The 17,761-nt window shown below is 40.4% G+C and overlaps 1 protein-coding gene across 1 annotated transcript; it reads right to left on the bottom strand.

The window, feature by feature from the left end:
• Positions 1-251: 251 nt before the first annotated feature.
• On the bottom strand, positions 252-15,597 carry isl2 (ISL LIM homeobox 2). The gene is made up of 6 exons (NM_001166041.1): positions 15,531-15,597; positions 14,068-14,257; positions 10,622-10,812; positions 6,556-6,833; positions 4,729-4,896; positions 252-368 (listed from the first exon to the last, which is right to left on the bottom strand). The coding sequence occupies exons 1-6, from the start codon at positions 15,586-15,588 to the stop codon at positions 252-254; spliced, it is 1,002 nt and encodes a 333-aa protein (NP_001159513.1). The 5' UTR covers positions 15,589-15,597.
• Positions 15,598-17,761: the final 2,164 nt, after the last annotated feature.

The following is a 17,761-nucleotide window of genomic DNA, read 5'->3' as shown; positions in this document are numbered from 1 at the left end:
GTCCAACCAAAGTCCCGTCTCCCTCTGAGAATAAACGCGGGTGAGTAGTTCCAAAAAGAACCATAAATCCCCGTTTGGCCCCCAATCCCAGCGAAACTTTTGGCGGGCGCGGGAAGTGGCGGAGCTGGGAAAGGCTCTACCTGCTGCCGCTGGGATGGCTTCTCCTGGGTTGGCTTCTCCTGGGTTGGCTTCTCCTTAGGGCGCAGGGGTTTCATGCAGGGTCCATGCGGCACAGTACCAGGCGGCGGGCCTCACGTCTCCACAGGGCTGGGCACCATGCTGTTCGGGGTGTCGGGAAGCTGAGAGGACAGAGAAGCGATGTCACTGCCAGAAGAGTTTCCTAGGGAACCAGACTCCGAAAAAGACACCTGTAACGCAAGAAAAACCACGAAGGTGAGTTGTGATGGGAAGGTAATGTAAGGCAATCATTGTATGGGCATGTGGGTAGTGAAAATGGAAGCCCCCTTGGACCTGGATTTCTGGGTGTTGGTATGAGGCTGCACCTGAGGGCTAATAGAGTTAAACTGGTGGCTGTGGGGTTAGCTGCTATTAGCTAGAGTTTCTAGGGGCTCAAGAACGTGTACCTGGAGGGCTTGGGATGTACCTACATGTACTGGTACCTCTAAGTGCGCTGTGTGTGGGCACACACAGTTTGAGACCAATGCACAGAAAACAAATTGTGGTGCACACACAGAGTTTTATGTAAAATCACGCAATTTTCTAGTGTGCACAACAGAATTTTACAGCCAAGAAGATACAGTGTGGGACTGGGACCCCAGGGGCCCACCAGAAAACCTTAGACTATAGGCCCATCCTCCAAAACTATTTTCTCCTTTCCTCGCCCAACCTCTTTATTCTCCAAGTCTTCTATTTACATGCTAGCATCTATTCTTTAATCTATTTCTCCTCTTTGTTCCCATTCAGAAATAGTGAATGACCATGAAACAGGCCAAATGGTCAGGAGCAGGAGGGCCCACTGACCCCTGGACCCACCTGGAGTTTCCCTGGTATCCTGGTGGGCCAGTCCGACGCTGAGAAGATATTACAGGGAACATAGCAATAGGCATATAGCAAACTAAACACTAGAGCAGGGATCCCCAACCTTTTTATACCCATGAGCCGCATTCAAATGGAAAAAGGTTTGGCAAGCAACACAAGCATGAAAAAAGTAACTGGAGGTGCCAATGAGAGCTATAATTGGCTATATGGTAGCCCCTATGTTGACTGGCAGCCTAAAGAAGGCTCTGTTTGGCTTTACACTGGGTTTTTATGCAACATAAACCAGAAATTCAAAAATAAGCACCTGCTTTGAGGCCAGTGGGAGCAACATCCAAAGGTTTGGGGAGCAACATGTTACTTATGAGCCACTGGTTGGGGATCACTGCACTAGTGGGAACAGGGTTAGTTATAAAATATAAGTTGATCTGGTAAGACAATGCAGAATCCTATTGGGTGCAGCAAGGGCATCCCTGCACCAATTGTATGCCCATTAACATAAAAACTAGTGAGAAGATGTACAGACGTACAATCCAGCCTAATATACATGGTGAAAATAATCCAACGTTTCCAGCACCAGGGACAAACCAACAGACCGAGAGCCTATACATGCTATATATACCCGAACCAAGACAAATGGCACCAAAAAGGGCTATGGTAACCATAGAAACTAGTGTAAATAAATGAATAGATGAACAGTGGACAGAACTTGAATAAACAGTTAAAGTAAAGTGAAAATCACCTAGCTGCCAGTCACTAAATATTTTTTTACTATTCCCATGTAGTATAAATTAAATGTATCTAAGGTGGCAGAACAGTGAAACAATAATGCAATGATTACAAAGTAACAAACGCACAAAAGGATGCAAGACAGTACCACAGACATTTATGTGTGTGTATTTATAGGAATCCAGCTTTTTTTGCATGAGTAGCCTAGATCCTAGTGGTATAATAGCCTTAATATATAAATAGAGAACAAGAATCTAGCCTCTATTAAACGAATACATTAGTTTCTACTAGCCTACGTAGATTACACAGGTGATTCACAAATGTTCTTCACTAGGAACTAAAGGGAACTTGTATGCAAGGAAGCCCTGGAATTACCACTGCCACAAGCAGTTGTTACTCTCAGGGCACCCTTTGCAAGGTCCACAACTGATTTGCACCTAATGTATTGCAGGCTAAAAGGCATATTTATTATAGTGTGTAAGCCAACATCAGTCATGTCACCCATAGCAACCATTCAGCAATTACATTTGGATGATTTTACACACCCCTAAAACTATTTCCAACACTATGAGCAGATGCTCACTCTATAAATGATGCAAAACAAATGCATACACTGACAGCAGAAAACTGTAAATGCAAATTGTTTAATAATTTGGGGTTGTTTAATAAACTGCACATAATTTTGTGGGTGCCCATAATTACACCAGATATCTAGGGAATAAAAGCCTCCTTATAGTAAAAAAAAAAAAAAAGGCAATTTGAATCTGTTTTTGTACTTTGCACATTACACTTGCTTTTGTAAATGAGCCCTACAAATGGGGTAATTCCCATTTGTTGTAGAAAACTGAATGCACTATTTGGAGGTATTGTGAGCTAAATTCTGTTAACTCTGACACTTTGGCACTGGCTATATTTTTAAGGTGATATAATTACTTGGTGTGGTTATACGGACAATCATTTGCAGAATCACAGTGTAAGCGATTTAGATGATACTGACATGTAAAATCAGTAGCATGTAAAATTTTGGAAACACTATCCTTTGCTGGCTCAGCCTCAGGGTGCTCAGGAAACTTGGGAATCGATCACATATTTGGGAAGGGACACTGCTGATTTTGCTGGCCATGTTAAAACGTGGACAATGAAACAACCGGAATGCTGTGCCATTTTGTGGAAAATAATTTAAATCTCATAATAACACAAAGATACCCTCCAAGGCATTTTCCTTTGACCTGAATAATGAACCTGCAGTGATTTGCACTACTGGCATTGCATTTCAACCCATGTGTTATTGCCCAAAAAGTAAGTGGGATAATTTGTATGTAAATGTTGCATAGAACATATTTTTATGTAGAATTTTGCTGTGTTCTATTCAAAGAGGCTTTAAATGAAATCTGTTACAGAATTAGAGCAAAAGAGTTACTTGCCTGTAGCTATATTTTTCTTTATCTACACTATAAGAGAATGTCCTACATTTTGACATCAAAGGAGGGATTTCTGAGGCACAAGTTGCAGCTCAATGGAACTAGTTGTGTCATGTTTCAGAAAGATGCAAGGCCTTTCCTACATGTGTTAAAGGGACAGACGCCCATGCTTACAGCTTTTCATAGTTCATTCAGCTGACTATCTTGCATTTTCCAATTGCTTCCTTTTCATAACAATGCCTGAAGGCTTATGCTGTAGATTGCTAAGGTGAAGACTTGACATGGAAAAAAGTGCAGCTGCTTTATATATTCCTGGCACTGATTCTGCAGACTGCAGAGTAAGAAATGAGGACTAAATGAAAAATGAGAGTAAAGCAGGATGGATAGGAGAATGAGAAAATATATTGAAAAGAAAAAGAAAGAATGTATCAAGGCAAAGAAAGCAAACAACAAAGGTATTGCAGAGGCAGCAGACTGTGTAGTAGTGGGAAACCTGCAGAGAAAGGGCCAAGTGGTAACTAGTTGCCCCCACCCAGCAAACAAATTGTGGTCTGCACTTCCTACCCCTTGTATTTACATTGCCTGTGCAGGTGATGGAAGGGGTCCAGGTGTCTATATTGAAATGTCCCTTGTGAACAGCAATAGGAGAAAGTGTGCTCAGAAGTGACAGCAAAAATTATTCTTGCAGACTGCAAGTGTGAAAACAAAATGGAGTTAACATGGCAAAAGAAAGTGTCGATAGGGAACCTGTGTTATCCCTTTCCTGCATCCTATTTACCCAAAGGACACTGTACTGTCTACACAACATACTAAGGGGCTGACTTATCAAAGTCCGAATTTCCAACTTCAAAAAGTACGAGTGGGAAAAAACGTATTAGATACGAAAATGTTTGAACGCATCAAGGTCGTACAAAAATATTGTGGTACGATCCAAAAGTTCAGAAATTTTGGACAATCGTAAAAGGCATGAAAAACTTTCTGACTTTGAACCTTCTGTGCATGTTTTTGGAAGCCTCCCATAGGAATCAATGGCACTCTGCAGCTCCAACCTGGCCCAAGGAAAGTCACGATACCAAAGCTTGAATGCATCCGAAACTTTGCAACAATTTGTACGACAAAATTGTATTTGTTGCAATGAGTACGCGAGTCAGAAAAAAATAAAACTTTTTTTCATTCGGACTAAATTGTACTTTAATGAATAGGCCCCTAAGTGTTCAGGGTGTTCAAAGGTTTTAAAGTTATTTGTAAATGTAATTGCAGTTGAAAGAGGTACTTGTTTGTCCCTTCCTGCATGGACTCCTGGTTCTGACTAATATAGCAGAATTCAGTTCTCCTCCCCGTCTGTTACTCAATAACCCCCTGCTACATTGTTTCATGAGTCAGAACCAGAAGTAAAGAGAATATAAACAACCAAACAAATACTACATTCAGCATCAAACAAATATATTTATCTAAATACACATAACTTAAAAACCATTACAAAATTTTGAATTAATGTATAAAAGTTGCTTAGAATTATTTTTCTACTGCTTTTCACCTTTTGGTATAATATTTTTTTGTATGATTTTTTGCTTCCTCTCACCAGTTGTTGGAATGCAGGCTGATCCAGGTCACTCTGTAATGCAAAGTCACTGAGTGCTTTCCATGGTGGCTGATATGTCTGTACCTCAACGGCACTTCCCTGCACAGCACTGTCATGCCGGATTGGACTTCCTGCTACCATTGGTGTTCCTGTCAAACCCTGCAGGCTCTGTGAAGGTGAAGCTCAAAGTCAGTGGCGTACAGTAACTGAGAACTGCCATCCATATAGACCAGTGCAACATAAATGATCTTCTGGTACATTTAGGTTAGATATACTGTACTGTAAATATATATATTTAAAAATGTCGGCAGTGGCACACAAAACATGGTGGGTTAAGTGATTCTGCTAAATGAAAATGATCTGGCTTCTAGCTCTAGCTTCTCTACACAGTGGTATCATCCTAACTTAGCTACAGCCACAACTACTAAAATAAATTTTGTAAAATTTTGTTTTAAAGTTTACTTTGAAATCTCTGGTATCTGGAGGGAATTTAAGAACACTATTGCAATAACTGTTTTGTGTAATTTTATGCTAATTTCTATTTACTTTTTGTTTTGTTTTTGTATATCACCACAATACAGCAATTAAGAGACAATGAAAGGTTGATTTACTGGGGGTGGCAATATGTCCGGTGCTTGTATGTTAGTATTTTATCCTGGTCTTGTGTCTAGGGGGTGCCAGATGCACACAATTCCTTCTACTGTCTGGACACTGCTGGACAAATAGAATAAAGCTGGCTCACATTATGTCATCAGGGTGTTTTTGACTTGTTCCTTTTTCAGAAAGCCAATTTAGGAAATTACTGGTTTCTAAAGACAATTAACGCTTGGGGAGTTTGTCCATCATTTTATCCAGTCGAGTAGGGCCTGAAATCTTGTTGATTTGAATGAGAGCCACTAGTCTTACACCACTAGTACAGGTTATTTTGGTTTGAAAATATATTTTTCTGGCTTAGAACTACCTGTGTCAATGGTGTTTTCAATTTCTTTTGAAGTCAATGGACAGTGGGAGGTGGTGGGGCTTTTTGTAGGCACCATGTACCATTAGCCAAAGGGGCTCAGTCCTATTAAAAAAATTAGCCATGAGTTGATGTTGGAAATGAAGCAAGCATAGCCTCTACATATACAAATAGATATTTGGCAGTCATCAGCATGTGCCTTGCTATTCATTATGTAGATTTGTTTGTTTAGCAGAATCACAGTACCTTTTTCTAAAGCTATTTTTGAGGAAATGAAATGGCTGTTAGCCAGGGCATATTTGGTGAGATGCATAAAAGTGACAGACACTCACATCTCCAGCTACACAGAGTTCTTAATTCCAGGCTTTTATGCAGCCATATTTATCAGTACCTGCATGTGGGATTGTGCATTGGGCCCTTCATATGTGCCATGAAGCACCCTCAGCTCCTTGGGCAAGGCAAGGACATGAACCTTGCATGTGGGATTGTGCAATGAAAGCTTCCTCGGCTAGTAGAATTTCAATTTATAAATATGGAGCAAAGTCTGCAGCAGAATTACTTTTATACTTCAAGCAGAGCTTTTTATAGTCTCTTTACTTATGTTACACTGTTTGTATTTTCTTCAAGAACAAACCTTTATAATAATACAATGTTAGAAGGATTATACAAAACTACATACCAAGCCACTTGTGCATTACCAGTATCCATTGTCATTAGAGCACGAGCCATCTAATCACTCAAAAAAAAATTCTCCCTTGGTTTGTCCTTTAATGTTTAGAGGAAAACTAAATAAAGCAAAGCTAAATAAAAAGCTGTTGCCAATTTATGTCAGTAAGTTGCAAGCAGTGCCTATTTGCTACATTACTCACTGTTTTGTCATTCAGTTGCTGCTGCTGGAGCTGTTTCATGAGAATGGATTTCTTCTTGTCTTTACATCGCTTGTTCTGAAACCATACTCGGATAACCCGCGGACTGAGTCCAGTCATTTCAACCAGCTGTTCCTTCATCAGGGCATCTGGACGGGGATTGGCTGCATAGCATGTACGTAATGTATGTAGTTGCTTTTCATTTAGTACCGTCCGAACCCTGGTAGTCTTTTCTGTTTGTTTGTGGATGTGAGACCTGAGGGATGAGGGCCTGCCAGAGTCTGAAACAATAAGGCTAGTGTCAGCTCCTAAGGGTTACAAGAGCAAAAGTAAACACTTGGATAAGGCCATCATGATTAACATAATATGATAAGGAACAGTAACACCAAAAAATTAAAGAGTTTTAAAGTAAATGAAATATAATGTACTGTTGCCCTGCACTGGTAAGAGTTGTGTGTTTGCTACAGTAACTCTACTATAGTTTATATATAATAAGCTGCTGTGTAGCCCCGGGTCAGCCATTCAAGCTGGAAAAAAGGAGAAAAGGCACAGGTTACATAGCAGATAACTGATAAGCTCTGTACAATACAAAAGTGTTTTATCAGTTATCTGCTAAGTGCCTGTGCCTTTTCTCCTTTGAATGGCTGCCTCCATGGCTACATAGCTGCATTCTTTATATAAACCATAGTCGTGTTTCTGAGGCAAAACACCAGTTGTACCAGTGCAGGGCAACAGTACATTATATTGGAATTTCTTTCATATACTTGAATTTTTTGGTGTTACTGTTCCTTTAAGGAGAATCTTAAAGAGACTATCACACAGGAGAAGAAGACAATGTGGGTGCATCATGAAAAGAATATGTATGGCTAACTGCATTTGATTATGTCACTAAACATGACACATCTATTACAGGACAGAGTGGAGTAGAGCTTTTCAGTAATGGAGATTCAGTGAGCCAAGTAATGTGAAGGGGGATAGAGTGTTATCTTCAGATGGAGCGAAAAGAAGGAAGTAAATGTGAGCACCTTTCCTTAGTAATAGTGGAAACGGCTGTTTTAAGATGCAAATATGGCATTGTTACCAGTTTCCATCTCCTAATAGATAGTAGTTCATGATGCTTTCTATTCATGTCAAGCAATTTCCTAGAGACGTCATCTAACCCATGTAATAAGGGTAGATAATGATCCACCCCAACCATATGTGAGACCATTTAGAGTAGGATTACGAAAAAAAAACAGCTAGAAGGGCTGCAACGATTGAGATTTAATTTAATTGCAATTAGCACTGCAACATGCATTTATTAGTTAAATCAAGTTTTATCTATGATCAGGTAAACCTTATTTAAAGTAAAGAGGAATTTGGTTTAAAAAAACTTTAGAGCTGGATTATCATCACACTTTTAACATGGGGTTAGTTAGACTGGAAGTCTGATGGATTGTTGTGAGATAGTCCCAAGAGGTTATCAGTAGGATGATCTAGAGAGGCCTTACAGTGGCGGTAAAGCTTGATGTATAACTTCAGCTGCTTCATCATGGGCATTGTAACCTGCATACAGGTTTCTTCTGCATATCGGCAAATACTAATCACAAATCAAAAACACTAGTTTTAGCAAATACTAAGAAATATAGGTGTCTGTGCTATGTTTGCCTCATTTTTACCCGCAAACTGCTTTCATCTGCACCTGGCAACTTCTAATGCATTTAATACCCCTTAACTTTCAACAGAGCAGAATGGCCCAAAACATAACAGGCTGTAGGTGTTCTTTAACATACCTGTGGGGACAGCTGAAAGGCAGTGGCATATGGCATTATTCACACCATATTTTTAACAGCCATACACACAATGCCAAAATAGCATTTTAATTTGAGTGCTTTCAGATGATTCTCTTAAAGGTGTCACACAGGCCCATAAATGCATCAAATATTGAACCTTTGAAACAAATATAAAAGACTATAATTCAGAAATTTTCTAAATACATACCAGTGAATTTGTTGTGTGTCAAAGTGCAGCTAAAGACCTATGACAGATGTAGATTTTTGGTATTTTGACCCTGCATATTGTAGAGGGAAAACCCAGTGGTAAAAACCTCTGAAATCCAGCATGTGGTATGCAATAGGCATACATTTTCCTAAAATGCTTAATTGCAAGGTCCAGCTCCAGGTAAAGTTAGAATAGCAGCTATCTTGGTCATTGGTGACAAAACCCCAAAACTATTTAGAGGTTGTCACAACCTGGAAGGAAGAGGTTTTAAAGAGAACTAAAATAGTTTTATTTTACCTGCCCTGATACCACCAACTTTACCTTTCCCTTAGGGGAACTTGCAACTAATCAGTGCCTCTGGTGTGGGCAGGTAAGCAAAGTGTCCCAACTTGTCACTGACAGAAGTGACTGCAGAATACATTGCTGCCTCTCCTCCAGAATAAATATTTGCTATTATGTTAACTTAACTGCAATCTAGACACCTTTAAAATGCAGTTTTGCACACAACATATCAAGCTCTTTTGTCTGTCCTCCTTTCTGCCCTCTCTTTTAGCTCCAAATAAGTGCCTGTCATACCTAGGGGACAGGGGTACTGTAAATAAGGTGGCCATACACACTACAAATGATCTTTCCCACAATCATTGGTTAAGAACTGAATCATCAGATATGCATCTGACGATTCAGGATTAACTTAATGATGTTCGGGCACCATCAAAATTTTCAGTTTAGTTCGACAAGGCAACTGATATCCAAGGCTTTTACAGATATCGGTCGCCTCATATCCCACCATACACATAACGATTATCATACGTAAACTGTAATCTAACCTTCTACACCAGTAAATTGTCAGAACCTGGCAGAGTGCTATTAGCACTGTCCCCTAAGGTAAAAGCAAAATAGTTGTGATCTGAAGGAGCACGTTTATTTTAAATATACAGTTAATCAATACAAAATGAGTTGTAGAAAATGGAAAAAATTAGATCTAGTTTTGTTTGCATAGTGATGTTCCCCCTTGCCCCCCTGACTAAACAGTGAAATGTATAATATAATTCAGTGGTCAGGAAAAATAAAATGAGAATGCCACCCATAATGAAAAAAAATGTTGCAAAAATTAAAAGCTGTTGTTAAATGTAATTACTATTGAGAGCAGTATTTTAATATATTACATTGTAACTGTGCTTTACATAGTATGAGAATATATAATTCTAAGTAACTTTCTGGAATACCTTAAATTTAATTTTGCATTGGTTTTAAGTAATTTGTAAATACAATAACAGTTCACAGCATTATCTGTTTACATTATCTGCACTGTTGGTTCTGAATCCTAAATCAATATAGCAAAAGCTAAATTGTTTCAAGAGAAGGAACAAGAAAACAAATAGTGCTTTTAGAAGGAGTTTACATATAAATAAAAACACTGAAAATTTCTTGTATCTGTTCTGTTTTTTATGTAATATGTTCTTCTTTATATACACCCATTTATTATAGAGCTCTGTGGAATATGATGGTGCTTCATAAATATATAATAATAATGTATATTAAAAAGTTGCTTAGCTTAACATTTTAATTCATTAGTCAAAAAAAAAAGTTTTTAGGTGACATTCCTCTAATATGCAATATTATGCAAATAACCATCTAATGTGTGCTTAATTTTACTGTACTATTATTTATTCTAAAAAGTAGATCAGAATAATATTTACAGCTTGGACATTCCTAAAAGCAGGAGAAACAATCTTATAGCAGTAACCTACAGCATGGAGGGCACATTTTACAGTGGTTTTTAATTAAACTATGCAGTAAAAGTCCATCAAGTTGAACTTGATCAGCAACTCAAACACATGCAGATTAAGAAAATGGGGAGTTGGGCCTTCAAGAAAGGCACCCAAACCATTTCTAAATGCTAATAAATATAAGGAATTCTGTTCAGTGCTAATGCTTAAATGCATCATAATCAAAGAGTCGGGCATTAGTTGTTATAGGTGGCAGCACTGCTGCGATTTTGCACTTGTTTTAGTCAACAAGTATATTGTACCCTGATGGCTACAAGGAACCTACCTTTCTATAGTATTATGCTTCAGTAGGTACCTACCTGACAGGTTGTGCTCTGCCCCACACAACAGATCTTGGTCCCTCAGGCTGATCTCTTCCCCTGGAAGGAGTCGGCGGCTGCAGACAGAACATCGGAAGCAGTCTGTGTGATACACCCTCTCCCCCACTCTCATCACCAGCTCAGAGCGGGGCAGAGTCCCTTGGCAGCGGGGGCACCTGGCACTGAATAACCTGAGGGAGAAATATACAAATTGAGCTTGGTCAGGAAAAGCTGGGCAGCATATTTACTGTGTTTCTATAAAAATTATGCAAAATATATAGCGGCAGTAGGATGGGAGCGCCAGTGGTACGGATTGTATTAGTGCATTAGCCTTAAATCTCTCACTGGCTGGTCAGACTGAGTAACCCCCAAATGTGCACTTTAGGGGATAGACCAAGTCAATTAACTGAATATATCAAAGATAGATAGATAGATAGATGATAGATAGATGATAGATAGATAGATAGATAGATAGATAGATAGATAGATAGATAGATAGATAGACCACAGGTAGATAAAAGCAAAGCGGTAGTTTGTAACTTCTGGGACGTTGTGGAAGTTACAATCTAATAGCATACAGATTCACTGCAGCACTGACAGTTGTTGGTGTAATTATTGATCAGCAAAAAATAAAAGACCGTTTTCACGTTGCATTTTACTAAGACAAATATACAGATGCACTGTATTTTCTATGCGCAAATTACATTACTTTCGAACACTAAGCCATGGTATTTGTATAAATTTGGAACTTAGTAACTAATATAAATATGAAATTGTATCAGTAAGGCTGATACATGCTTCGGCAGGCTTAGTTTTCAGCACTTAATAATGCACTCCTACTGACGCTGAATACAGGGCTCATCACACACAAACACACACACACACAGACAGACAGACAGTATAAATCGTGGAACCTTGTCTTAGCATTTGTACTGGGCACTTGCTAAACGTGCAGTTTGGAAAAGGTGTCATTTATTTACGCAATGTGCATAGCCCATATCTTATCAGAAATACACTACGGATTGTAAGAGAAAATGAAAGGACATTTTGTGGGTGGATCTCTATATTGGGCCCAATTGACATTGGAAAATATATACAGAAGTAAAGTTGTCTTCATCTGGTACATTCTGTTATTGTGGCGTGATTGTGTTACAGTGTTACACCAACAGGATATGTTGTATGTTTTAGCATAAATGAGTTAATGCACAGCTATAGACTGCAATAAGGAAACAGTCGTAGGCAAAAGTAGTTCGGTACTTGATTTGAGTCCCTAATAATTCCTGCTCGCAACTGAGTCTGTATAAATGTATCGCGTTCTTATCAAACATTATTTATTAGCAATGAACAGTAACACATGCATATCCCACAGAGCATAAACCGCATCATTTAAATCACCCGTAATTTAGACGTTGACGAATTAGGATTCTTTCTCGAAACTGTACATTTCTGCACTTTAATTCCCGTCACCCCAGTGACTTCAAAAGTGTCTAATACAAAACAACACAACCATTCCATAATTATTTAACGATCCCCACAATATATGATTTTACATGGTGATCCCAAAAACTGGGGAATATTAATGATATTGATTTGTTAGAAATACTGGTCCCACAACCAGCCTAAACTGGAGGAAGAGGTTAGACAAAGCAGCGGGCATAAATGCGACAAAGCAGGGATGCCAGAATGTCACTAAAGTGCTTTCATTTCTTTTGGCCCCTTATTTGTAATGCTAATCCAGAAACATGTATTGTACATCGCTTAGCATATGCAGCGTGCAGAATGATTTGAACTCGCTAGGAGCCTTAGCGTTTGATATCACTGTTTTCGTTAGATATAATTCTGTACATAACATAATTACAAGTGGAAATTCATAAGCAAAACCCATTCTCACAGGCTGTACGTTTCAATAAGGATACACATGTACACAGTGGCCTCCCAATATGCATTACATATGAACATACACTAGGGACATGGGGCACAGTGATTTATTGAGCTCAGAGAGCTGCCACAAGTCTCTTAACTAACGTTCGGTTCCACAGAAGGAAAACAACCTGCTTGGGAGCATCCGGAAATCGGTCATGGTTGCAGTTACCAGGGCTGCTACGTGGGCAGGGGTAACCCAATCGATTCATACAGATCGTGCCAAGCAAACGCCACTTTATCAGAGGATAAAAAGAACGTTAATATGTTCACCGCGTCTTTTAATTATAGAACGAAATACTTTAAAATAGGCAAATGGGGGCCTGTGTCGCTTACCCGTTGAACTGTAAAAATACGTCTTTATTATGATGCATTTTTCTGTGTTTATAATACACCAGCTGCTAAAAAGCAAATGGATATAGAGTGTGGATAATTATACCAGAATTATCCGCAGGTCCCATAATAATAGGACATTACGCTAGTCTAGAAATACATACAGCCAAGACACTGGGTTCATTTTTTTCTGATACGTGAACAGTTGCTTTCGGCCTTGCCTAGAGATGCCTTAATATACAGGGCACTAATAATGCACAGAGAGTAAGGAGAACGGAACTGTGATTGGCACGGACAGACTGCAACTACCTTTTATAAAACTGTACATCAAACCAGGACAGTGACCTAGGGGCCACATAAATGGCTGATTGGCAGCGCGATACAAAGAGGTTTACCCGTGCAACCTAAATTTTAGAAGTAGCCAAACCCGGCCTTAGGTAATAAAGTAGCAGTCCCTTTACTATGAGGCGCTAACTGGATCTGCAGATTCAGAATGGGGCTGAATAATAATCCTGATCGGAGTGCCAGTTAATTTAAAATAAGTGACAAATCAGTTCTAGGCCATGCATGATTTATTATTAGGCCCCTACCTGATGCGCTAATCACAAGTATATTTTCCTCCGTTGTAGGGATTGGCAGCGCCTGATGGGCATTTGCCTAGACAGAACTAGCCCAGGACCCACTCTTTGGGAATTATACTTATCATTTTATATAGAAAAGTCTACGTCGTTTGACATTATTGTAACTAAAAAGCACTGTGCCTCAATGATGTACAGTTTTATACACTATACAGAGCCACGATTAAGAGCAGTCTGTACAATAACCAGATCATCAGCGTGTTTGAATAATTTTATCCAAACGAAATCTCATTCCCTGAACCCATTTTTAGCGTTATTTCTGGGTCCCCCCTGGGCTGGGTATATACAAACAGAGCTCAACGAATTTTCTCTTGTGTTTTGCCTCACACGCCGTTTAACACTGCATTTTCTCGGAATTGCAATACACATTTCCAACTGCAGCCTATAAATGCCCAGTGACATTAATGTAGCCTGTATACAGCAAGCTCTAGTATAAAAAGCCCGGTGATGTATATTTATTACAATACACAGCAGGGGACACAGAAAAAATAATAAGAATACAAATAATAACAGCACTAAATAGGAATGTACCTGGGGGCAGGCTGCGAGGCTCACCTGATATAGTCCCTCTTGCAGTAAGTCTTGCCGTCCCGCACAAAACAAGTGCAATTTTCATCCAGGTACTGACTGCACTCGGCGCACTTGAGGCAAGCTGCGTGCCACTCCAGGTCTGGGGACACTCTCAGGATGTACTGATCGAGGATGTGGCTCCCACAGCCCACACACACGGCCAGGCCGGCCTTCTCTGCCAGGGAGAGGAGCACACCGTTAGGTGGTCTGTACCTACATCAGCTCCCACACACTGGCACACTCAGCTAGGGCTTTTTGGAATATTCAGTGTGGGGCGCCCACAGATAACCATAGGAACGCAATGAGAAGCCCAAGTGGCCCTTTCAGGGCTTACTGCAGATAGGGCCCATGGGACTTACTGACTCTTGTTTTGGGAGCCAAGAATGAGCCCACTATAGGAACTGTACTTGCGCGTCAAACTGATTCCTTGTCTGAAACAAAATAACCCTGTTTGCTATTATGTAGCCGCTGACTTGTCACACACACTACGCCCAATCCGTGGCACTGATACCTTCTGTGGCAGTGGCACACGAAACCAAGTCAGATACAAGTTAAGCGCAACCCGCCTTAATTATGTACATGTGCAACGAGAACAATTAACTACCTCTTAGTGAGGCGCACCATCATTAGCAGCTATCTAAACATGCATGAACGTCAAAACACTTGTGGGTGAGAATCCACTCACCTATGACCTGTGGCACTGTCAACAGCAACCTTAATAAACCAAAGCCCTCCTAATGCCGCTAATGGTCACTACCTGTAACCACAGCTACAACCTTCTTCTTTACCACTGTCACTACTAATAACCACAGTTTCTGCCCCTTTGTGTGTGGCACTGCTTCTACCCATGCCATTACCCACACCTACTGCCCATCTGTCTGTGCTACTATTACTACCAATAAGTACTGATATTCCCTGTGGCACTATCACCACCATTACCCACACCTACTGCCCATCCGTCTGTGCCACTATTACTACCAAAAAGCCCAGCTGTGGCATTGGCATTACAGATACCCACAGCTACTGCTCCTCGGTCTGTAGCAGAATCAGTACCAATAACCACAGTCCCTCTGTAGCCACAAATATCCTTCGATTCAATCTGGTTACACGCGGCACTGCACTCAGTTACTATATAAGACATGCATACAGATCTATCTATCTTGCTGTAATCATCTATATACTTAGCCATTCAGTCTATTACTCTCAATCAGACTTGAGAACAGCGTCTCTACAGTCATTGTTCTGCATCCAGGTAAATATTGTGTGACACATCCCGTGTTCTCCTTTAAGAAGTGAGTTTGCGCCGGCAGTAGGAGAGCAAGGCGGAGGATGACAGGCGGGTAGCAGAAAGTTGAGGCGCCCAGTGTAGATGGGGCAGATACACCTGGTACAGATACACCTGGTACAGATATCGTCAGGCACAACTCCAGCCAGGCAGCGGGACTTACTTTTGGGATGCTCTCCCATAGCAGCCGAGAGCGGGCAGGGCAAGATAGGATCCACCATATACAGCTGCAGTTAGATGCAGGTCCGAACAGGGAGCACTTCCAGCACTGGAGCCCGGGCGGGACACTGCACTAACCCAAGCGCCGCATGATGTCACCGCGCACAGCCTTGGGCTTCCCTGGAACTCAGGAGAGGGCGGGACAAACCCTGCTACAAGCCCATTGGGCAAGAGTTTAAATGGACAGCCGGGGCAGCATAGGGCCCACGCTGTAGCGCTGCCTCACAACAGAAAAGCCAATGTGGGGCAGTCTATGTATTAGAATTCTCATTCTGTCACAACAACACAGTATTGCTTCCATCTGTAAACAATATATCAAGTATTAAGAATTATACATAAATATGTATACAGGCCTATAATATACTCGGATTCCTTAGCGCAACTAATTTATAAAACTAAAAAACAAAATGAACCCAACGTAAGAAGACGAGTTATTTTTCTTACTGGTAAGGAAGTGTATCCAACTATCCCAGGCCTCAGTCTTAAACCAAGTTATATTCCCTTTCTATGCAAGGTAATATACATTAAATATATATCTTGTGTCCAGTGTATATTATCTGATTTAAAATGTTAGAAAACCTGCATCAGTAGTAACTCCTTTTGTCAACTTCTAGGCAATAGGTCTAAGAGTTCAGCTTACTCTTTATTGTCCAATATTTATAATTTAGAACCGCACCGCATGACCTCACCCACTTCTTTAAATTTCCATGGGGCAGCCAGACAATTTGGAAGCTTTGAACTAGGTATCTGGTAATGCAGAGCTGCTTTGGATCAGTACGTACAACAGCAGCTAACGGTAGTGATCAGAATTACTCGCTTCCTCTACCGCTTACATTCCGTAAATTGCGCAGGTACCAACCCCTGTTCCTGTGTCGTGCAACGCTAAACCCTCTGTGCCATCCACACAGAACGCTACAATTCAAGCCAGCTAGTAGCACTGTGCTATTGGTCGTGCCAGTGCTGCCCTCTAGCAATTTCTGCCACATTTCGCTATAAAACGTTCCACAAATGGTATTTTCATTGTTCCCGTGTATCCTATATCAAACACGCATTTCACAGACCCTCTTTCATTAACAAAAGGCCTATCACTACGATATTTTTTACATTTACCTACCGAGACCCAGAACAAATCTGAGAGTCAGCTCCGCAACCCAATAATTCCTTTATAATGAATCAGGACCATTATTTTCAATTTTATTATAAGGGAAACATACTATTAAAATGTAACATGGGTGCCCCACCCTAAATGTTATGGGAACCCTCAGCTGAAGTATCCCTAACCTAGAGCTTTCTCCTCCTAAATGTCTTCAAAACGAAGAAAAACGTATCTTATCGTACCAATCGGTGCCTCCTTTAGGCCTTTATATTATTCTCTCTATGAATCTCAGTAACGAGAACTGAATTGTCCTCCCCCCATTGCTCTCATCCCAAATATACAGTTTTCCAATATATTCCATGCATCTCCTTCTGTCTTCAATGCTTTGTACATCTAGCTGAAGAGAGCCCTCTACTGGACAAAAGTGTTTGTGTGGTGCCATTCATGCACAGTTCAGTTTCAGCACTAGGTGCCCCAGCATGTAGTCACATTGCATGTGCTGGCATTCTAGCAAAGAACAAAGATACATCAATATAGTAGAGTGGGGTCATCCCTTACTGCTTTCCTATTTGACAGATCATTGCTGGTACAACTGCCCCAATGTTTGATCAACCAAGTCACTCATTTGAGGGCCTTACTATCTCTGCTAACAGAAACTTTTTAGTGCTTTTAAGTGCTTCCCAGGTGTATTTCACCAATGCTTCACGCAGTTATCATTCTAAAGACCCTGGAATTTTGTATTCCTACAACCAAAACTACATATATAGTCACAGTTTAGTCAGATACATTTTTTAAAGTGCAATTTTAACATATTCTGCTATTTTATATTTTTTTTAATGGGGGATCAGAGATAAACAAAACAAACATTGTTTTTTGCAATCCCAAGCACTGCCTGGATTGACATAAAGGCCACGGCTACTGGACTCTGGAGCTGGAAAATGTGTCCCCTAGATTGGTCATCACCTGCCAGCCTAAAGAAAAGGTCTGGGTTTCGCAAGTACCAGGAGAATACTACCTTCCTGAATTCATAATGCTTACAGTGAAACTTGACTGACCTGCAATGATCCCTGACCTCAACC

Source organism: Xenopus tropicalis, chromosome 3 (assembly GCF_000004195.4).
Source record: "Xenopus tropicalis strain Nigerian chromosome 3, UCB_Xtro_10.0, whole genome shotgun sequence".
In the NCBI taxonomy this organism is placed as follows: Eukaryota; Metazoa; Chordata; class Amphibia; order Anura; family Pipidae; genus Xenopus; species Xenopus tropicalis.
Note: the sequence above shows the minus strand (reverse complement) of the source record. Positions and strands in the feature narration are given on the sequence as shown.